Genomic DNA, 24,430 nt, shown 5'->3' on the forward strand with positions numbered 1-24,430 from the left:
AGTCACAGTTAATTACATGTGCACATGTATGTGGCATTTCACTGAGAAATTACAATGAAAGCAATCTTGTTAAAATGTAGTAAGAATTGTAGAAGAGTTGTGCTTAAAGGCACAGAGCCCTTTTGGCTATGGTGTCATAGGAGCCAGATACACAAATCACATGCAAAGATGGTCTGCTGTGCAGTCTTTAACATTTTATTTTATAAGAAAATTCCACCTTCAGAAATGATCAAACTTTTCTAAATTTATTTCCTAATAGTAGATGAGAGGTATACTCTCATTTTAACTGGTATCACCTTAAAATAAACGTTTACATACTTTTCTGAAGCCCCGTAATTAATAGGGTTTTGAATGTTGTGATTTTTCACTGTATAATTAAGGCTATCACCAAATGAACTGTCTTAACTCCCAGTCACCATTTAGTTACAGAAATAAATACAAATGTACTTTTGGAAGGTAATGACTAAAACTCCTACATTTTAACTTACACCTCATGGTGGTTTACTTTAGAATAATTTTCTAAGACCACATATTTATAACATCAGCTGATTAAGAAAATGTTTCCTATTCTGTAAGTCTGTCTACCTAATTATAATTGCATAAGCTTTACTAAAATAACTTCAGAGCAATGAAGAATACATCATTTTTCTTTTCCTCTTAGTTATTTTATTTTTAAGATTACAATATAATTTTATCATTTTCTTTTCTCACTCAAAACATTCCCATATACCCAACTTGCTCTTTCATATCCATGGCCTCTTTTTTCACTAATTGCTATTACATCCCTATATTATAGATACAGATATATGATTATTATTTCCTTGATTTATATTGACAGTATTTCTGTCCTGAGTTAACTTTATGTATTTTAATTTCTGAATAGATTTATTGGAGAAGACCATGGGGAAACTCATGCAATATATTGGATGTACCCTATCATTGGACTTCCACAGGCACCGCCCCCTAAAAGTTCTCCAAGTAAGTATTTTTTCAGGAGAAAAAAAAGCTCTGAATTCCAAGAGACCTTAGCCATCCTATAATTCCATCTCTTTATGCAAATACAAACAGATATGCTACAAGCTTACTTGTGAGGAAACTGCAAAAATTCTTTCTTTCTTACCAGTAGGTGTGGTAAATCATGTCTTGGGTACCTACCATAAGAAATTCTGATGGAGTTTTCAAAGGTTTGAAATTCTCTTCTTTAATTCTCCATATCAAATGTTGCAAATGAAAGAATAAGACTTCTGGGCTGAAGCTATAGCTCATGGTAAAGTGCTACCTTGGCATGTAAAACAGGCCTGGGGTCAATCTTCAGCAACAAAACAAATGAAATAAAATAACAAAGAGATAAAAGGTGATTAGTCTCTACTGAACTTAGATTACATCATCACAGGTTAAAATAGGAAAAAGAGATAAGTTTTTCTTGTACCAGAGCATTTCCCTAAATATGCTTGCATTGGTTATAAAAAAATGGTCAAATTTAAATACCTTCCTGTTTTAACTGGAAAAAAAAACCCATATATATGGTATTTATTATATATATATATATTTAAATATATATAATTTAAATATATATATATTTAATATATATATTATTTATTTAAATATATTTATTTAAATATATATATATATTTACAAGTCAATGGAGCTTGTAGTTATTCTCTTCACTTTATTAACACCTACATAAGTCATTTTGTATATATTATCTTAAAAATGTTTCAGAGATGCTTTTTTATTATTTTTATTTTTATTAATTACAGTTTATTCACTTTGTATCCCCCCTGTAAATCCTTCCCTCCCTCTTCCCTACCCATACCCCTCCACCAACCACTGATAAAGGAGGTCTTTCTCCCCTTCCCTCTGATGCTAGTCTGTCAGGTCGCATCAGGAGTGGCTGCATTGTCATCTTCTGTGGCCTGGTAAGGCTGCTCCCCCCTCAGGGGGAGGTGATCAAAGAGCAGGCCAATCAGTTTCTGTCAGAGGCAGTCCTTGTCCCCATTACTATGGAACCCACTTGGACACTGAACTGCTGTGGGCTACCTCTGTGCAGGGGTTTCATGCCATCTCCACGAGTGGTCCTTGGCTGGAGTATCAGTCTCAGAAAAGACCCCTGTGCCTAGACATTTTGGATCTGTTGCTCTCCTAATGGAACTCCTGTCCTATCCAGGTCTTACTATCTCTCCCTTCTTTCATAAGATTACCTGCACTCTGCACAAAGTTTGGCTATGAGTCTCAGCATCTGCCTCGATACCCTGAAGGGTAGAGCCTTTCAGAGGCCCTCTGTGGTAGGCTCTTGTCCTGTTCCCTGTTTTCTCCCTCCTCCGATGTCCATCCTCTTTGCCTTTCTGAATAGAGATTGAGCATCTTAGCCAGAGTCCTCCTTCTTGATTAGCTTCCTTAGGTGTACAAATTTTAGTATGTTTATCCTATATTGTATGTCTAATATCCACTTATGAGTGAGTATATACCCTGTGTGTCTTTCTGTTTCTAGGATACCTCGCTCATGATGATCTTTTCTAGTTCCCACCTTTTACCTGCAAATTTCATGATTTCCTTGTTTTTTATTGCTGAGTAACATTCCATTGTGAAGATGTACCCCAATTTCGGTATCCATTCCTCAAGAGTTATCTTTTATGTTATTTTTGTCTTTTCCATACTTTTAAGAAGTGCTACACTTCCTTTTATATATATATATATATATATATATATATATATATATATATATATATATATATATTTTATTTTTTTATTAATTACACTTTATTCATTTTGTATCCCCCCATAAGCCCCTCCCTCCTCCCCTCCCAATCCCACCCTCCCTCCCCTTTCTGCATGCATGCCACTCCCCAAGTCCACTGATAGGGGAGGTTCTCCTCTCCTTTCTGATCTTAGTCTATCAGTTCTCATCAAAAGTGGCTGCATTGTCCTCTACCGTGGCCTGGTAAGGCTGCTCCCCCCTCAGGGGGAGGTGATCAAAGAGCAGGCCAATCAGATTATGTCAGAGGCAGTCCCTCTTCCCCTTACTATGTAACCCACTTGGACACTGAACTGCCATGGGCTACATCTGTGCAGGAGTTCTAGGTTATCTCCACGAATAGTCCTTGGTTGGAGTATGAGTCTCTGGGAAGTTCCCTGTGTTCAAATTATCTTGTTCTGTTGCTCTGCTTGTGGAGTTCCCGTCCCCTCCAACTCTTACTATTTCTTAAAATGTATAATACACTACTAAGAGCTCAACACCCTATAATAACTAAATATTAAACTTTTGTTTCTGCTTTGTTCTACCTATCAATTTTTTTTGTTTTCCCAGATTAAATATTTTAAGCAGAAATATTGTTCTTTTAAAAAGCCTTTTAAAAATACTTCCTCATGTATTTCCTTCAAAGAAAATCAAACAGGTTCCATACATTTGTTCTGTGATTTAATATTTTTATAATTACTTCATTTAAAAATTTTCCTTTTTATTATCATTTATTATAATTTATTCACTTTGTATCCCAGATGTAGCCCCCTCCCTCATCTCCTCCCAGCCCCACCCGACTTTTCTCTTCCTCTCCCCTATTTTTCCAAGCAAGCTATTAGAATTTGTAAGGAAAATATTCATTAGCAGATACCAAGAAACCTAGGAGAGGCAGTCTGACCAATGAAGAAAAAGTAACTCTGCTTACTGGGATTAGTGGAATTATTGGAATGTGGAAAGGTTTCCCCCTGGGCCAGGACAAAGCCAGTAGAATGGAGATGAGTAAACTGTTTGCTACCAGGGAGACCAGTGGAAATTACAGTGTCTTAAGTGTAAAAGAATCCTTATCCTGCTCCGAGAAAGGAGAGTGAGACTGTGTGATCAAGGGTAGTCACAATCATCATGTGGCTAAAACATCTATAATAAGCACAAATGACTATATTCTACCATTAAAATTATAAATTTAGATAAAGTTCAACAGTGAAATTAATCTGGAGTTGCCTTCTCAAGAGAGATGTTACGTGGTCCCTGCTCATTCTGGTGGGAATAGATATCCTGGGTATTGTTCCTTGAAGGCCCTTCCTCCCCTATACTGAGACATCCATCTAAACTGTGCTACAAACTTCCATCCTTTTAAATGATTTTTAAAGTGTTATAGGCCCCTAGGCAGTCTTCTGAAGAAGAAATACCATCAACAGACTTGCCCAGTTCCAGACACAAGATATAATGGGACCGCTGCTACAATAGTGGCATGATAGTTATGGAAATAACTAAATGTTACTTGCTAAGATTTAATGTCTGTCCATAGGATGGAATTCATCTTGGGATTGTAGATTAGTCAAATAACCACTGCTTTTGGATTCATTGTCCTATAAGAGCCCATTACTATCCTTTTGATAAATAGTCCACTGATAGGGGATTTTTAAAAATCAGTTATGTATTTTACAAGTAATCTAAGTCAGACTAAGACAAAATAGTAATAACTAAGTATTCTGAAGCAAATTAGATATTTGGTATGAAATTATTTTCCAGAAGTCTAAAATCATGCTGGTAGTTATTTTTGTAGGAATCCTTTTCAGAAGCAAGTGGTTAAATTTTTATTTACATACAATTATTGCTTTTGGACAGTCTACATTATTTTCTTAATACCAGAGATAGCCCAGTGCTGTCTTTGTTCAACTACACCACTGTCTTGTTATTCTGTTTTTTTTTTTTTCCGTAACACCCAAATCATTTGCACACCCAGTAAAAATTTTGTTTATCTTTAAGCTTCCAATTCACTCTGTGACTTATATGTTTACTGCCCATTAGGACAGATAATAAGGAAATATTTCCATTACCTGTTATACTATAACAAAATAAGAAATGAATCCACTGTGATGGATGTAGCATTAATTTCTTAAAGATACACTTGTGAAGACCAGTGAACATGACACCAATTGTAAATTGACCTCATTAGCTTCGGACTTAACACCTCAAAGTTGAACTTAATTATCACCAGAAAAAATGTACACATTTTACCAAACCAGGGCATTCCTTTATCTCTGATTTTATACAGTTATTTTTATTTTACATACTATTTATAAGATATATAAATACTATTTGTAAACACTTAAATATAAAATATAAAATTAATTTTGTAATACCAATACAATATAATGAATATTATAAAAATATGTCAGAGAACATCAGTTAATTTTGTAGATCATAAGGCCAACAATATTACTCTTGAGTCTAAACAACTATAATGTTCTTCAAATATTTTAAAATACAGGTTCTAATTTTTCACTTATGTTCATTATGTAATCTGTGTTCACTAGAATAATAATATATTTGAGGAAAATATTTTTGTATATGTAAACTTCCATATAAATTACTCAATAGTATTATAGAGCTACTGTCAAATATGACATGTTATTTATGTAATTAGTAATTATGCATACAAACATTTTGATTATAATATACTACTGACAACTACAGAGGGATAAACATTGGCTTGTAATACATGTATAATTATTACACAGAGAATATTAATACTACAAATTAACAATGACACATCAAACTTAAGACTAAGTTACTATAGTTTTATATATAACCACTAACATGATAGATTTTATAGATTTAAAATTTAAAAGTCTTTGTAAGTATGAATTATAAAGTACATGTGAAAAGCCAAATACAAGTATTTTAAATATTATTATAAAGTAAGAATTACTGAACTTATAATTTATTTGAATGCATATACACTGCTGCTGTTATAAAAGTAGATCACAGATTACAGCAATAAATACAGATGTTTTAAATGAAGCTCATGTGTCCAGAGTTGCCACTTGCAATTAGTGACCTGATGATATTAGTTCCTGAAACGAATTTCTACATCCTAATATAGTCTCTAATCATCTAGTATATGCATATATATATATATATATATATATATTTGTCTTCTAGATACTATTTTATCTATTAATGTTGATGTTTCTATATTATGTATGGATATATTACAAGAGTATGTGCCATACAAAATGCCGGTTTATATTGTGTTCGATGAAGTTTTATTTTTATAAAAATTTATCTTATCTCAATAATAATAATACCTAACAACTGAATTAATTAAAACAAAACTTTTCACCTACAGTTGTCATAAAATGTCAGGCCAACAAACGGGTAGAAGAGAAAGTAAAAGTGACAATGTTTGGCAGATTTTTTGGCTCACGTCCATCACATGAATTGACAGAATTTTTAGTGTTTCCGAAAAATTCACTTAACAGTTTTTATGAAGATATGCATGGTAAGAGAATTATAAACATGGCTATAAGAATTAATTATAGTAAATGAAACTTATTTATTTTAAAATGTAGGTTGCTGATTTCTCAGTAATTAAGAACCATTTACTTTTTATTTAATATACTATTCAAGTTAGTACTAATGAACTCTGTTACATATATTGCTTTTACATGGTGGTTATCTCAATAGTGATAGTAGCTCTTATTACTACACCATTTACATAACATGGATTGTAAATCTTTCAACATTGAAAAAAGAAACACTTCAGAAGTCAAGTTTCTTTTTTTAACTAAATTATTATTTTTTAAAATTAGTTACAGTTTATTCACTTGTATCCCAGCTGTAGCCTGCTCCCTCATTCCCTCCCAATCCCACCTTCCCTTCCTCATCTCCTCCCTGCCCCTTTCCAAGTCCACTGATAGGGGATGTCCTCCTCCCCTTCCAACTGACCTTAGCTTATCAGGTATCTTCAGAACTGGCTGCCATGTCCTCCTCTGTGGCCTAGCAAGGCTCCTCTGCCTCTCAGAAACTGTGTGTGCTGGTCACCACCATCTTGGATCTCTCCATTATCTCCATTTTTTCACCTACCAAGAAACCACCTTTTTGTCTATACTGCCTTCTGTGGAAATTCTCACCACATTATCTGGCCATTTTCTCTGGAGTGAATCCAGCACTCATCTGTAAGTCAGGTTTCTAATGGAACTCAACTTTAATATATTTATTTTCATGATTTTTTGTGTGGTCTTGAACATTTAACTGCGCATTTCATACATGTTATACAAAGCATTGTGAAACTGGGCTAAACAATGAGTCCCTTCGAGATTCAAGAATTGTTACTGAAGCAATATTACAATTAAGGCTGAGCAACTCTGCTATGAGTATCTTATGACATGACATGAGTGTCATGTAGCATTAGTGATCCTAAGGTTCATGTGTGGTTGTGGCTTCCTGTGGTATCTCTATGGGCACATCTGTACTTATTTTCTAGATGCTAATATGCTAAAACACCTGGAAAAGTGCAGGGCCCACAGGAAGCCCTCATCTTAGAAACACACTTTGGGCTGATGTTCTGTCTTGTAAACCATCAGATGTGAGGGAAGACTCCATTTCTGCAGTGTTTTAATACCACTCATACTCTGGTCATTTGACATTGTACAAAGTGTTGAGTTGCCTTAAAGTGTGATATCTGTTGGCGCTTTCTTGAGCCCTCCTTGCCTCAGTTGCTTCTCCTTGAACATCCTGTTTGTTTACACATAATTCTTGCCATCTATTTTGGCCTTTTTTTCAAATACATGATTCAGGTTTACTTCTGAATCCTCAAGAGCAAAAACCTTTTCTTAGTTCAAGTCACAAGTCTTTTCATATATGGAGTGGCTTACAAAGATCACAAACTATGCTGAGCTCAGACAGGGTTTCAGCCTAATACTGAATTGTGGGTGGCCACTGGCATTACAAAACAATAAAGTAGAATAAAGTAGATCAAAATGCATCATGCAGTAAAGGCAAGTATTGTTTTGTGAAACTTACCAGCTGAGTACCTGAGAGGGAGCTACCATGTTAAATATATTTGTTAGGGGGTACGATCAAAACAGATTAAAAATAATAACAAAGGTTTAAGAAACAAGTCTGTTTCTGAGCTAAGACAATGAAAAGTTGCCCAAGTAGGTGATCTTGTGGCTTTCCTTTTGACTTCAGATTACAACATTATTTCTGTTGCCTTACCATAACTGTAACTGCCCTGCAGATACAGAAAGAGTATCTTTTTCTGTTTGAACAAGCAATTGTGTAACTGCAAAATTAGAGGCTTACTCTAATAAAATATTTATTTCTTCAAAAAAAAAACAAATTTGAATGAGTGTTTCTTACATTAAAAAATAGAAAAATTGATATGAATTACATGTAATGCTTAAATAAATTTCTAAATGATAAATTTTACCACGCATATTTTATTTCTGTTTCATATTTTCTATATAAATTAAAATAATTGGCATGGGATATCAAGAGTATTCTAGATTTCAAATTCCAAAATCTGAAGCCAAAAGGATTCCATACCTAACAAGTTGTAATCACAGAAAAATATATAATTAATATATAGAAAATATAGAGTTTTGAAAGGGAGAAATATTTGCAAGCTATATATCTGATAAAGAGTTAATCTCCAAAAAATATACAGAATTCCTCCAACTATTAAAATTACCTAATAACCTATTTGAAAACTAGGCTAAGGAACTTGAATAAACTGTTCTCCAGAGACAATATAGAAGGAGTAACTGTGAAAATGTATCCACTGTTACTTTTTATAAGGGAACACTATTTATCACATATCACACATGTAAAAGTGTTCTTTTTCATAGTTAATGTTGGCTATCAATTTTGTTTGGTTTTTCTTGTTCCATAAGCTTGAATTATAATTAAAGATGTTGAAAATGGCATATATATTTTAATATTTTTAACAAAATTACTCACAGTATTATATAACTGGTATTGTAGTGAACATTATGAAAATAAATCTAGAATTTCCCTTTTTCCTTCCTCTAAAAACCTGTTTAGAAATAATGTTGACATTTTAATTGATGGTCAGTTTATGTGTAATGAGCTAAACTGACATATACTTTCGTTTTCATTTTCCTAGTAAATCCTAAAAGACGTGAATTTGAGTATGAAATAGAATTTGAATCTGAAGATTTAAAGTCTAGCCTGGAATCCTCGGTAACTTTATATTTGTACAGAAAACGATTTAATATAAAACATGAATTAATTTCATTGGTTTTCAATCTGATATTTACACCAAGAAAGCCATTCAGGTAAACATAATTCCCTTCTCTCCTAAATATAGTGTTGGTACTCTTTTTAATTTGGTGTGCTTTTTGTGTCTGTAAATATTTGGATTACATTATTTGTTTGATTCTATGCAAAAACATTTGGAACTATAGCATTTCTAGCTAATAGACTATAAAAGGGATTCTAATGGGGAAAAAAACAGCTTATTTGATCTTTTTGCCAGAATGTACCTATAACTTACTAAGTACATTGATAGTTTTGTTGGTTACAGAAAATCTTCAGTCAGTTTTGCAACAATTACTGTGCTTTTCAGAGTAGATAAGAAGACACACAAAATACTTACCAAATGGTACAATAATGCTGTAAATTATTAACTACAAAATCATTCCTAAAATAGAAATAACAGACATTCGGATTTTTCAATTTTATTTTATTTTTTAAATTATTTTTAATTTAATTTTATTTGTATTAATCACAGTTTATTCACTTTGTATCCCAGCTGTAGCCCCTCCCCCACCCCTTCCCAACCCTACCCTCCATCCCTCTTTTCCCCCTATGCCTCTCTCCTAGTCCACTGATAGGTGAGGTCCTCCTCCCCTTCTATTTGACTGTAGCCTATCAGGTCTCATGAGGACTGGCTTCTTTGTCTTCCTCTGTAGACTGGTAAGGCTGCTGTCCCCTCAGGTGGAGGTGATCAAAGATCCAGCCCATGAGTTCATGTCAGAAATGGTTGGTCACTGTTCTATTATTGGGTAACTCTCCTGGACACTGAGCTGCCATGGTCTACTTCTACGCAAGGGTTCTAAGTTATCTCCATGCATGGTCCTTGTTTGGAGTATCCGTCTCAGAAGAGACCACTGTGCCCAGATTTTTTGGTTCTGTTGCTCTCATTGTGGGGCTCCTGTTCCCTCCAGGTCTTTCTATCTCCCCCTTCTTTCATAAGATTCCCTGCACTCTGCCAAAAGTTTGGCTACGAATCTCAACATATGTTTTGATACCCTGCTGGGTAGAGTCTTTCAGAGGCCCTCTGTGAAGAGGCTCCTGTCCTGTTCCCTGTTTTCTCCCTCTTCCAATGTCCATCCTCTTTGCCTTTCTGAATGAAGATTATCATCTTCCCCAGGGTGGTCTTTCGTGATTAGCTTCCTTAGGTGTACAGATTTTAGTATGATTATCCTATATTATATGTCTAATATCCACTTTATAAGTGCGTTTATACCATGTGTGTCTTTCTGCTTCTGGGATACCTCACTGAGGATGATCTTTTCTAGTTCCCACCATTTGCCTGTAAATTTCATGATTTCTTTGTTTTTACCTGAGTAATATTCCTTTATGCAAATGTACCACAATTTCTGTTTAATGAAATGTTCCCATTCTTTATTTAGCTGAGCTGAAGGGGTATTTTCATTTTGACTGTAAGTATTTGATATATTTAATCTTTTTTCTTGTCACAGTATTGTATTTTTTTAAATCTCTTTGTATTCAAGGGCTCATATCACATTGAAAATTGAGTGCATAACAGATGGAATCTGGAAGTTTCCTATAACATTGATTGCTACTGAGCCTGAAGTGGAGGATGTCATTGACATCCAAGGAATAGGTTTATTCAAGACATCTCTTATGGAATTTCGACTGACAAGTCAGACAAGGTATTAATATCAAGATTTATGTAACTGGTCTTATGAATATAATCAATGCTGAAATGTAGAATGAAATTTAATATGGACAAGACATGAAGATTTCTCTAGTTTTTGTTTGGTTGTTTGCTTGGATTTTTAATGTAACCTTGGATCTCCTAGACTCCCTTAGTAAACTAGGCTGGCCTTGAAATCACAGCAATCTGCCTTCCTCTGCCTCACTGAGTACTGGGCTTAAAGGCATGGCCACCATGCCCTGCTTCTCTGGTCCTTTTTAAATGATTTTTGTATGATTTTTATGAAATCTGAAAAATACCCTTTATAAGTTTAATTTTTCAAGTTTTGTAACTTGTGGTTAAAATACCCATATATAAAACATAAATCAATAAAATAGAAGCTGAAATCAAGTATCTATTCGACCCCATTGGTTGATAATAGTACTCATTCTTTTTGCTTCTCTTACTAACTTTCTGTTTAGTTGCTCGTCTTTTCTTGATTTCAGAGCTTTGCACGTACTGTGTAAGCGCTGAATAACTAATCTATGGCCAAGTGCTGGTCTATCAACTGATGAAAGAGTAGTCTAGACTTTACTAAATATAATTGTAGATTTGTTTTTTAATTCATTTCTACTTCTCCTATATTTTTTCCTCTGTATGAGTACTGAAAATTTCTAAGTACTGATAAATTTCTAAGAAACTTTAAAGAACTTATGAGGATGTTAGTCTATTATGACTAGCCTTAATTTCCCTAATTTTCTTGTTTTTATTTCTTCCTGAAGTTATTAGCCACTTTTATCTTTGTCTGTTCAGAATGTATGCCTTAGCAGTTCTATAAGAATAAACCTGCTGGTAAAACATTCTCATAGCTTTGCTTAATATGAGAATATTTTCCCTTCAATAACAAAGGATAAATTTGCTGAATATAAAATTCATGATTCAGAGTTCTTTTCCTTTCATCATTTTTGTTTAGCTTTAGTGACTTCTGAAAAGGAAATTGCTTTTTGATTTGTTCCCCTAAGAGCAACATTTCATTTTTGTCTAGTCTCTTTCAAGATGTTTTATTCCAATCTAGCTCTCAGAAACCTGGCTGTGCCATGTTGTGCCATGTAATGTCTGTTATATATGCTGTTACTGGTAGACCAAATTCTATGAGGTAAGGCATGCAGAATCTCTCGTTCAATGTCCAGTATCTAAAAGATATTTACTAAAGATATTCTGTAAAGAGAAACATCCCCAAGTATTTTGATTTCCATGATAAAACACAAGTTAATCAGCTATTTCCATGGTGGTCACTAAATATGAATTTACTTTGAAACACCTGGAAACACAAAAAGAAACTGGATATACTTATTAGACTTCTAAAGAATAGTAGCTGATATAATTATTTGCCATTTGTAATTCATGGATTTCATAACCCTTTTAAAACTACTTTATTATTTATTATTTAAATAAATACATGGTTCAGATCAACTTTCACCTTACTTTTCAACCCCTTGGGACAATGCTCAAATAATTATTTTTAAACTCAATTTGTGGTTTTGTGAGATTCGGTCTTGCTGTAAATTCCTGGCTGCTAGAACTTGCTATGTGAAGACTATGCAGGCCTTGAACTTCAGTCATCTGCCTGCCTCAGCATCTTGATTGCTGAAATTACAGTATTATACCAGACTTTTTTTGTTGTTGTTGTTTGCTTGTTTTTAAAGTTACCATCCAAAGTAATGGCATTCATTTGGGCATTGTCACATAAATGTGTCACTTTGCTTTGTTCTAATTTGCGCTTCTCCTTTTCCAACACTTTTTTTTCCTTTCTTTATTACAGTTTATTGACTTTGTATCCCAGCTGTAACCCCCTGCATTGTTCCCTCCCAATCCCACCTTCCCTTCTTCTTCTCCTCCCATGACCCTCCCCCAGTCTACTGATAGGGGAGGTCCTCCTCCCTTTCCATCTCACCCTAGTTTATCAGGTCTCATCGGGGCTGGCTGCATTATCTTCCTCTGTGGCCTGGTAAGGCTGCTCCCCCCTCATGGAGAGGTGATCAAAGAGACATGATCCACTGAGTTCATGTCAGAGACAGCCCCTGTTCCCCTTACTAGGACACCTACTTGGAGAATGAGCTGCCATAGGTTACATCTGTGCAGGGGTTCTAGGTTATATCCATGCATGGTCCTTGGTTGGAGTATCAGTCTCAGAAAAGACCCCTGGGCTCACATTTCTTGGTTTTATTGCTTTCCTTGTGGAGCTCCTGTCCCCTCCAGGTTTTTCTATCTACTCCCTTCTTTGATAAGATTCTCTGCACTCTGCCCAAAGTTTGGCTATGAGACTCAGCATCTGCTTTGATACTCTGCTGGGTAGAGCCTTTCAAATGCCCTCTGTGGTAGGCTCCTGTCCTATTCCCTGTTTTCTCCCTCTTCTGATGTCAATCCTGTTTGCCTTTCTGAATGAGGATTGGTCATCTTACCCAGGCTCCTCCTTCTTGCTTAACTTCTTTAGGAGTACAGATTTTAGTATGTTTATCCTATATTATATGTCGAATAACCACTTATGAGTGAGCATATACCATGTGTGTTTTCTGCTTCTTTTTCCAACACTTTTTAAAATGTTTGAAAATCAGTAATATGATTTTCTAAATGATATAGAAATGTATATGGTTATTTATTGCATAAAAGTAATACATCAATATATTTATACTCATTATGGAGTATTCAGTCAATTAAAAATATCCAGTTAAACATAGTTATAACCATAATTAGAGATCTACTATTCCAGTAATTTAAACATTTCTTATTACTCTGTATAACATGCCTACTTTCATCAGGTTTAATATAGTTCCTCTGCCATCAGGACTAAAAAATATGGGATACTATTTATTTTTGGTAGGTAGCTTAGGTTAATAGCACACTTGTTTACTGAGAAAGGTGTTTCATGGTTTAGAAATCAATATCTTTTAACATTCCTCTATAACTAAATGACCTATGTAGCACATGGACTTTATAACCTTTTGTAGTAGAGATGTTTTAAATTGTCTATATCACAAGTTCCATGTGTGAGTACTGTAGTGATAAAAAATAGGGTCTTTTGAAACAGGAGAATGAAAACTTATTCTTCAACTTGTAGGAATACATGTATTTATTTTGTAGGTATATTTGTGTGAATGCATGTTTGTGTATCACAGAGAGTATGGGGAGATAAGAAAACAACTAGCTTGTTTCTCTCTTCTCATCATGTGGGTTCCAATGATGAAACTGAGACTGTCAGGCTTGGTGTCAATCACCCTTAGGCACTGAAACATTCTGCCAGTCCTATATTATATTCTAAATTAACCACTCTGTGATAGCCTTTGCACTCAACCTAAAAAAATAAATATGAGCTAAATCATTAGAATAGAAAATAACACAGTTCCTTCATGAGCTCACTTGTGATTGCTGTTGATAGATGCAATTAAAAATAATGCAATCATTGGTTAAAAGAGACAATCAAAAGAAACCAAAATGTTGTGTGACACAAAAGAAAACAGGATGAGTATCTAATCATGATTATTTTATTTTCATTACCCTACTTTATCTCAGTTTAATAAGAAACTCTTCCCTTAATTAAACAGAGACAGAAACCAAGAATTGTCTTTACTTTCACAAAGAGAGAACAAGAGCAAATTGTCCTCTGCTGAATATCCAGTTTAATTCTTCCAGTCAAATTCTTCTCACATTGTTTTGACAAAAATCCTAATTTTAGTCAAAAATAACTATATGATTTTGCTATTTTATGATATGTATACAAGATTTCTTGTATAGTTGTCTTCTCAGAGAAAAAAAAAACAGTTCAAGGCTCACCTTCTTGTTTCCCCTTTAAGAGTTAACATTTTTACTTTCAGTAGGGTTTTGAGAAGAATGATTCAGATACAATGGCAGTTTCCTCAAGTTGCCATTCAGTTTATTTCTGTTGGTATCTTAATTATTTATATCTTTGCATTTCTTTTCCTCTAATTTTATGACTAGTAATATGTAATAGAGACATATGATTCCATCTCTGCCACAATTTTTGTGATTCTTTTAATATTGGGAAAAGAAAATAGGTATCAATATGATTTTGGAAAGAAGCCAAAGGGGAAAAATACCTACTAAATTATAATCAAATAGTTCTGAGTAGATTTTTAATTAATACTACTGACATTGATTTAAACATTTTGTTCAGAATCAGAATGTGTTCACATCCAGTACTATTATACAATTTTACATTAAGTTTAGGAGAGCTATCATGAAAAAGAAAAATATAAAATGATTTACTTCAGTAGATTTCAGTAAGCATTTTCCCAGAGATGAATGTGTTGACATGAAGTTCTAGTACATCAAATAATATTTGACAAATTAATTCAAACTGTGAAAAAGAAATAAGCTCTTGAACTGTATTATATTGAATGAACTACAAAGAATCACTAAGAAACCCAAACCAAAGAGCATTTTCTAAACTGGAGACTTTATTCTGTTTGAGGTCACTCAAAATAAATATGGAGAATACGCAGCCAGCCTGAGATATATAGTAAGACAGTTAGTCAGTGGCTGCATATTCTCCATATGGGTGTAAGGTGAAATCTCAGGATCCTTTTGATTTGCATTTCCCAGATGACTAAGGACATTGAGCATTTCTTTAAGTGTTTCTTTGCCATTTGATATTCCTCTGTTGAGAATTTTCTATTCAGCTCTGTACTCCATTTTTATTTGGATTACACTGTTTGTTGTTTTATACCTTCTTCAATTCTCTATTTATTTTGGATATTAGCCATCTGTCAGATGTAGGGTTGGTGAAGAACCTTTCCCGAGTCTGTAGACTGTTGTTTTGTTTTGATGACTGTGTCCTTTGCTGTACAGAAGTTTTTCAGTATCATGAAACTAAAATCCAAGTGGATCAAAGACCTCAATATAAAACCAGACACACTAAACCTGTTAGAAGAAAAAGTGGGGAAGAGCCTTGAACTCATTGGTACAGGAGACAACTTCCTGAACAAAATACCAACAGCACAGTCTCTAAGATCAACAATCAATAAATGGGATCTCATGAAACTTAAAAGCTTGAGATTCCACCTGCACAATATCTGTCCAGGCCCTTCTGGCTTTCATAGTCTCTGTTAAGAAGTCACATGTAATTCTAATGGGTTTGCCATTATATGGTACTTGGCCTTTTTCCCTTGAAGCTTTTTGTATTTTTTCTTTGTTCTGTATACTTACTTTTTGATTATGTGGTGGGAGGATTTTCTTTTCTGGCATAATTTATTAGGTGTTCTGTAACCCTCTTGTATGCTTATATGCCTTTCCTTTAAATTGATTTTGTTGAAAATATTTTCTAGGCCTTGAAGACAGGAATCTTCTTTTTCGACTATTCCTATTATTCTTAGGTTTTTGTCTTTTCACATTTTCTTGGATTTCTTGGATGGTTTGTGTCAGGAATTTTTTTTTTTTATATTTAACATTTTATTTGACCCATACATCGATTTCATCCATTGTATCTTCCACACCTGAGATTCTTTCTTCCATCTCTTGTAGTCTGTTGGTTACGCTTACCTCTGTAATTCCTGTTTTCTTCCCTAAGTTCTCCCTCTCCATGATTTCCTCCATTTGTGTTTTCTTTAATTTTTCTAATTCTATCTTCAGATCTTGGACCATTTTGTTGATTTCCTTCACCTATCTGACTGTATTTTCCTGTTTTTCCTTCAGTTTCTTCACCTGTTTCTTTGAACATTCCTCTGTTTCTTTTATTTCTTTCAGTGATTTAATTATTTCCTCTCTGAAGGCCACAAACTGTTTGGCTGCATCTTCCTGTATTTCTACGGATAGCCACAATCTGTTTCACTTTATGTTTTATTTCTTTATGTATTTTATTTGTTTTCTCCATTATCCTCTTCAGAAGCATAGATGTAAGGTCATCTTCTTGAATTTCACTTATGCTAGAGTGTCCAAGACAACTTGTTCCTAGATAACTAGGTTCTGGAGATACCGAGGCTTTTTTTGGTTGTGCTTTTATACTGGCCTCTACCCAAATGGCTTTCTCGGGTGTTTTCTGTTATTTTTCTGGTGCCTGCTGAAGTCCTGGTGTTGGGAGAATCCCTTTGGCAGGAAGCTAGTTGTTCCTAAAGAAGGCCACCTCCTCAGCTTTTTGGGCATGGTCACCAGATGGCCAGTGCTTCTGAGGGAATTGTCACGGCTCACCTCAAGTGCGTGGGCATGTAGGGTAACTGGGGTCATTGGTAGTCAGGGAAGTTCTCCTCTCACCCAGACAAGTGCTGGAGACAGATGCCCTGAAGCTGGGTTTCTTGCTCTGAATTTAGTGAGCTGCTGCTGCTATTCTTGCACTGTGTTTACTGGGTACAGCACTCTTGAAGAACCAGGGAGCCCAGCGGTTTGGTCAGTTTAGCTAGAGAGATGATTTGTGCCTTGCAGCAGTGTCTGGAGGCTGATCCCGTGGATCTCAGCCTTCTATAGTTCTGAGGTTGGAACTCTGTGTTCCAGTAATCATGCAGTAATCAGTAATCACTGGCAGGTGAGTGCAGCACTCATGCATGCAGCAGGGGGATTATCTGGGTTCCTGAGGTTGTACCCAATGTTTTCCCCACAGTGGGGTTTTCTCCCAAGAGGGAGACCCAATCTGTGGTGTTTTGGGGTCCACAGTTCAGTCTGGGATGGTGAGTAGATCATGCAGGAGCAGGCGAGTCGCTCAGTGCTGGAGACTGTGTGCCTGCGTGAACCTGGGAACTTTTCTTGAGAACTTTTCCTGGTGTGTGTGTGTGGGGGGGAATGTCTGCTGGGTGCCCTGAGGTCTGACCTGATCTTTCCTTCAGGTAACAGATACCAAATTGTCATTGTTTTGTTATTTCTGAACTTGCTGATATACACAAAGTCAACTTTGGAAGTATCTATTAAAGCAAGCCATGAGGCAGATGATATGTAATCTCAGAAAAGATTTAGCAAGGCATAACATTACATTTACTATTCATCAATATTAATATGGTACTAAATAAATGAGCACTTTCAGGTAAACTAGATGTTCTCTTCATCCTCAAGATAAAGTGAAACACTTCATTGCTTTGATAGCATGAATATTTCATGGTTATAGGTTTCCTCCAGACAGGAAAACACTGTCTCTAGTGTTTGGGGACACACAGTTCTGTCTAGGATGGTGATTTGGGCAAGCAGGTGTGTCTTTGGGCTGGCAGCTGAGTGCCTGCTGGAACCTGAGACTTTTTCCAGGGATAATCTGGGTGACCTGAGGTTGGTCCAGTTTGCTTCCTTCACCGTAGGGTTTTCTCTTGACTGGAAATCCCAGTCTCTGGTGTTGTGGGGCCGACAGTTCAGTCTGGGATGGTGATCAGAGAACGCAGCCTTGTGTCTCTGGGCTGACAACTGAGCACCTGCTGGGACCCAGGAACTCTTTAGGGATTTAGCTGGGTGACCTGAGAATGGACCTGATTGCTTCCCACACTGTGGTGTTTCCTCTCACCTGGGAAACACAATCACTGGTGTTTTAGGACTCAGAGTTTGATCTTTTGGTCTCTGTGCAGTCACTGCTGTCCTACTTCTCAGATCCAGTGCCCTCAAGATGGAGGAGCCATCTTGGATCCTCCAATATTGTACCATATTTAGAAGCCACATTTGATCTTTTACATGTACCTCTATTAGTTTATTTTTAAATCTGAACTTAAACCTTTTTTTACAGTGTACATTTCTCCAGTTTTAGTCAACTAAGAAATTCCTTGACTTACTATTTCTTTTCTCAGTTATAGTTGATCATGCTATAAAATGGTAACTTGAAACATAAATGTCACTCCACTTCATACTTTAATAATCTATCTTCATTCCTATGAATCATTTAGTGAGACTCTTGTAATTTCATAGTACTTAGTTCGTAGTACTTATATATATAATACTTATAGTACTTATATAGTATAATGAAACAACACTAGAGACAAAAGGCTTTATAATAGCTTTAGTGGTCACTTTTTGCATGTGAATTTATTTACAAATTACTAAGTTTTCATCTGGGATGCTGAATTCTATCATTTTTTTATACAGACAACATTTATCTTAGTACACTATGAACATAGGATATAATTTAAAAGAAACTTCAGGATTTTTTTTGCCACCCTTAGAAGAAAATGATAGTCTTTAGTTATTTTTTTTAATCACCTTGACACAAAGTATAGAGTTACCTAAAAAGAAGGAACAACAGCTGAGAAATTCCCTCCAGTAGATTGACCCATGACTATATCTCTTATGGATTGCCTTGACTGATGATTGATGTAAGAGGGCCAAGCCGACTATGGGTGTCCCCATCACTCTGTAGGTGGTCCTGGATTCTATACACAAGCTAAGTATGGGCAGGGGAAACAAGTCAGTAAGTAGTGTTCCTCTAAAACCTATCTCTATTCTTAATTAAGATTCTGCCCTGACTTGCTTCAATGATGGGCAATGATTGCAATGTGTATGCCAAATTAACTTTGCTTTGTAAGTAATTTTGGTCACGGTACTTTATCAAAGCAACAGAAAGAATACTAGGACAGATTCTATTTGGTAATTTTCAAAATAAAATACCACACACATTTTTATAAGCATTCAGTATTAATTTTGAACTATAGGTTTGTTGAAACAGAATTTATGCTTTATTTATAAGTTTCTCACCAGTCAATGAGGTAATGACCAATTTTATGAATTATATTCATCATTTTTCCTAGGTATTACGAGCCATTTATGGCCTATTTTCTGCCAGGCAGTGATAAAAACTTTTTTGTAAAACCTAATTCTGGAGAACTCCCTCCATTTTACACAAAAGGAATTCTCATCTCTGTAGGATTTAAACCTCGAATGTACAGTAAGAAATATCAAGCAACACTTGTAATACAGGTAAGTTTTAGAACACACAGCTTTTAATTTTCAAAGCCAAATAATTTATGTAAGGAATAGTAAAAAAATAATTAGTTAAAGCTAACAAATTAGGAGTTATTTACATTACATACCAAGAAAATGTTTTAAAAAGTTCTTACTCAATGACTTTATTATATCTAATGATTATAATATTTGAAGTAAATCTTTTTCAAATGTTGATTAAACCATATTTCAAAATGTTGAAGTTAAATAGAAGGTAAAAATTTTCAAATTAAACAAAAATTAAAAGTTATCATTATTAAGACTTCAGTCTCTGCAGCTTTATTCACCCATCCTTTCATTCCTGGAAAGATTCTCATTTAATCTTGTAACTTGTAGACAACTTTAAACTGAATATAGAAACCTCCTTAATGTTAATTCTTATTTCATAGCCAATGATATAAATGTCAATTTCTTTCAATAGAATGTGTTGATAGCTGTCCTAACTTTGTACATGATTTCTCACTCAACTGGTACCATTTTGTCTTTGTAATTTAGTATTCTTGTTTTCACATTGAAGGGAAATTTCATTTCTTTTTTTCCTAAAATCTTTTTGCTTCACTCAGTGGTTTTCTGAATAAAGGATATAGCTCATGGTAGCTCATTATCCAAGTGGGTTCCTTAGTAAGGGGAACAGGAACTATTTCCGACACAAACTCAATGGCTGGCTCTTCACACCCTCCTCCCCCAAGGGAGGAGCAGCCTTGCTAGGCCACAGAAGAGGACACTGCAGCCAGTCCTGAAGAGCGCTGATAAGCTAGGGTCAGATGGAAGGGGGGGAGGTCCTCCCCTATCAGTGAACTTGGAAAGGGGCAGGCAGGAGATGAGGGAGGGATGGTGGGAATGGGAGGGAATGAAGGAGGGGGCTATGATACAAAGTAAATAACCTGTGTTTAACACAAAAAATAAAAATATTATAAAAATTTTTGAATTACAAAATGTAATGTAAGTTTGCCCATTTCTATAGAAGATAGTTAAAGTGATTGTTAAGGTAAGTGTAATTTTGAAAATTTATCCAGTAAGGGATAAATTTCAGAATACTTTGTAGTGAGAAATTTTGAACTAAAGATAATGTTGAAATTAGGAGAAAAGATAGCTATTACCACAGTTTACTTCCAGTAGTATAAACACAAAACTCAGGCTGTCATTCTATAACCCTAAAGCTCCTGCTTTCAAAGAAATCCCTAGACTTTTAGATCAAACAACAATTAAGCATTGCCATTAGTAGAAGAAAATGTCATTATGTTAAAGAATATTGAAAGCACAAATTTAGAGTTCTATTCATTTTTTGAAGATTTCATAAGACCTAGAACATCAGAAATGAAGCCTCTTTGCTGCATATTCTTTATTGACACATTAATAAAAACTTATATGAGAGACAAACTGTCATTGAAATGTGATTTAAAATTATTATTTTTGCCAAAAGTTCTGTGATGTAATCTCAGCACTCAGAAAGTAAAGGCTAGAGTTTTCTGATTTAGAATTCAGCCTGAATTGCAGTGTTAGAAACAATTCACAAGGAAAAGGAAAGAAAAGAAAAGAAAGAAAAGGAAAAGAAAGAAGGAAAAGAGAAAAGTAAAGAAAGGAAAATAAATGATTAGTTGTTGATTTAATTTTGCTATGCATAATTCAAAATATGTACAGAAATTGAGTATGTAATTTCGTGTTATTCATTGCCCTGTTTGTAGATATATAAACACATGGTAAGTGCAGCTTCAAAAATTCATTTAGTATATCCCTTTTTCAGTTTTGAGAAATATATTTAGAATTAATGAAAACTGTAAACACAGCATATAGAGTTCTGTTAAGATTTTATTTTTCTCCGGTGAAGACTTCCTAAAAATGTATAGTAAGTTACCTAAACATGAAAATTCATATGAGTGGCCTTATACTGCTTTTGTATTTCTAATGAATTTTTACATTTATTCATTTGTGAGAGGAGATATGCACATGCCATTCTGTGTTTGTGTGTGTGTGTGTGTGTGTGTGTGTGTGTGTGTGTGTGTGTGTATCGAGTTTAGAGGAAAACATGCATAAGGCAGTACTTTTCTACCATTGTGTGGATCCTAGAAATGGTACTATATATATGTGAGTGTATATATATATATATATATATATATATATATATATGCATATATAGAGAGATTATACATATTTTGTGTGCATATGTATAACAATACACTGTACAAACTAGCATGGATACCCTAGAGATTCATAAGAGCCATCATATATCAAATTATTGCTCTTCAAAATCACAGTTGATATACTCTGACTCTAAATCCCAATTAATTTTAACAACTTCTATACTTACACTTGTGTTACAGGATAAGACAGTTCAAAAATCAAGTCATTATCTAAATTAAATTTATTATTTACAATATTGCCATTTTAAAATATTTATGTTAAGCATTAAATCAGTAGTTATAACAATATGATGCTCATTCTACTTCACTCAGAAAAATAAATGATTTTTTAGCCATCCACTTTCTTTTGAATATAATTTTTAATTACTACAGTTTATTTATTTTGTATCCCAGCTGTAGCCCCACCTTCTTTCCCTCCCAATCCTGCTCTCCCTCCCTCATCTCCTCCCATGCCCCTTCCCCAGTCCACTGATTGTGGAGGACTTCCTCCCCTTCCATCTGACCCTAGCATATCAGATCTCACCAGGACTGTCTTTTATATTCTTCCTCTGTGGCCTGTTCATGTTGCTCCCAAATTATTTTCAGTAAATCTTGCCTAGAAAAACCTCAGAAATCATGTTTTCATGCTTTGTCATGTCTAATTCAATTAAGTCATCTTTATGATAATTAAAACCAGTTACAAGACAAATAGCAATAGCTTTAATAGAAGGAAATTAACTTGTTCTATTTATTTTTTTAATATTAGTTACAGTTTATTAACTTTGTATCCCATCTGTAGTCCCTTCCCTCATTCCCTCCCAATCCCACCGTCCCTCCCTCATCTTCTCCCTACCCTTTTCCAAGTCCACTGATAGGGGAGGACCTCCTCCCCCTTCATCTCACCCTAGCTTATCAGGTACCTTCAGGTCTGGCTGCAAAGTCCTCCTCTGTGGCCTAGCAGGGCTGCTCCTCCATTGGGTAGAATAAAAAGACAGCCTACAGACTGAGAAAGGATCTTCACCAACCCTATATCTGACAGAGGGCTGATATCCAGAATATATAAAGAACTAAAGAAGTTAAAATGCAACAAATCAAGTAATCCAATTAAAAAATGGGGTACAGAGCAAAACAGAATTCTCTGTAAAGGAATATAGAATGGCAGAGAAACACTTAAAGAGACGATCCATTTATTTTTAAAAAGGAGCCAGTCATTAAGATACCTGATAAACCAGGGTCAGATGAAAGGGGAGGAGGACCTCCCCTATCAGTGGACCTGGGAGGGGCAAGGAGGAGATGAGTGAGAGAGGGTAGGATTGGGAGGGAATGAGGGAGGGGGATACAGCTGGGAAACAAAGTTAATAAAGTGTAACTAATATTAAAAAATATAAAAAAAAATAAAAAAAGTAGTGCTATTCAAAAAGGGTAGAAAATCTAATTTGTTTCCCATAGTAACTGTGAAAAATTTTGGTTTATAAAACTGAGTACTGGAGCTGACAGATGGCTCAGTTTCTAAGGACCTGAATTCCAATCCCCAGCTTGCTCAGAATTTAGGCACTGTGGCACAAATGTAGCCCCATTTTGAAAGATGAATGATGAGCAGATCACTAGAGTTCCTTGGACATCCAACTTAGTCTAATGGGTGAGTTCTAGATGCAGTGTGCAGCCCTATCTCTAAATAAATACATAAATAGATAAATAAATAAATAAATAAATAGATAAATAAATAAATAAAGCAGGTAGAGCAGGAGCAATCAGAGATGACACCTGATGACAATCTCTGGCTTCCACACATATGTACACACATGCATTTATTTCTCTGGGTACCTTGCTATACAGTATAGATACATTGTACAGCATATAGTTTACTGTTCTTGGTCCATCATGTTTAATGGGATAGCATGGCTTTGTTCCTAGAGCAAGATGTGTACATGCACACACATGTACATACCCACACAAATACATACTACACTCGAGAAACCTTGATAATTCTCAGTTATAGAACATGAAATATATGATACTTCATTGTGATATTTAGATAAAATTATATATATATATATATATATCAGTATGTCATAGTATAACTGTGTCTCTGTTGTAACTACATACACAAATATAAGTATTTGTTTTGTGTACATAAAGTAGACAGAATTTATATATTCTTTGATGTATTACTTCTAAACAAATTTTCATTAGCATGAAACAATAAGAACACGTATTCTAAATATGCATGCATGTTTGTATTTCATTGGAAGCAGATCCTTGAAAAAAAAGTAAATTTAAGTAGACTATTTGTTACAATATACCAGGAAATAAGTATATATACCATGTGAAATACAGATAGAACACAAATCAATAACCAAAAAGCATGCATGAGCTGGACCTAGACTCCCTACATACATGTAACAAATGTGCACTTTAGTCATTATGTGGGTCCCCTAACAATGGAAGTACAGGCTATCTCTGACTGTTGCCTGCCACTAAATTCCCCTTCCCTGTAGCTGGGCTGCCTGGTCAAGCCTCACTGGGATAGGATGTATTTATTCCTGCTATGACTTGAGGTGCCAGTATGGGCTGTTACTCTTTGGAGCCCTCCCCTTCTCTGAGAAGAAGAAGGGGCTGGGAAGAGGGGAAGAGAGGAATGAGAGTGGGACTGGGAGAAGAGGAGGGAGGGGCAAGGATCAGGCTGTAAACTGACTAGATAGATAGATAGATAGATAGATAGATAGATAGATAGATAGATAGATA

The 24,430-nt window shown here is 35.0% G+C and overlaps 1 protein-coding gene across 1 annotated transcript in view; it reads left to right on the forward strand.

The window, feature by feature from the left end:
- LOC129670983 (cilia and flagella-associated protein 47-like) overlaps positions 1-24,430 on the forward strand; it is a 446,637-nt gene that overhangs the window by 419,557 nt on the left and 2,650 nt on the right. Inside the window, 5 exon segments of the mRNA XM_055599611.1 lie at positions 884-978; positions 6,093-6,245; positions 8,874-9,045; positions 10,507-10,668; positions 19,373-19,541. Coding sequence (XP_055455586.1) covers positions 884-978; positions 6,093-6,245; positions 8,874-9,045; positions 10,507-10,668; positions 19,373-19,541 — 751 coding nt within the window.

Source organism: Psammomys obesus, unplaced genomic scaffold (assembly GCF_907164565.1).
Source record: "Psammomys obesus unplaced genomic scaffold, mPsaObe1.curated_primary_1811, whole genome shotgun sequence".
Taxonomy (NCBI): domain Eukaryota; kingdom Metazoa; phylum Chordata; class Mammalia; order Rodentia; family Muridae; genus Psammomys; species Psammomys obesus.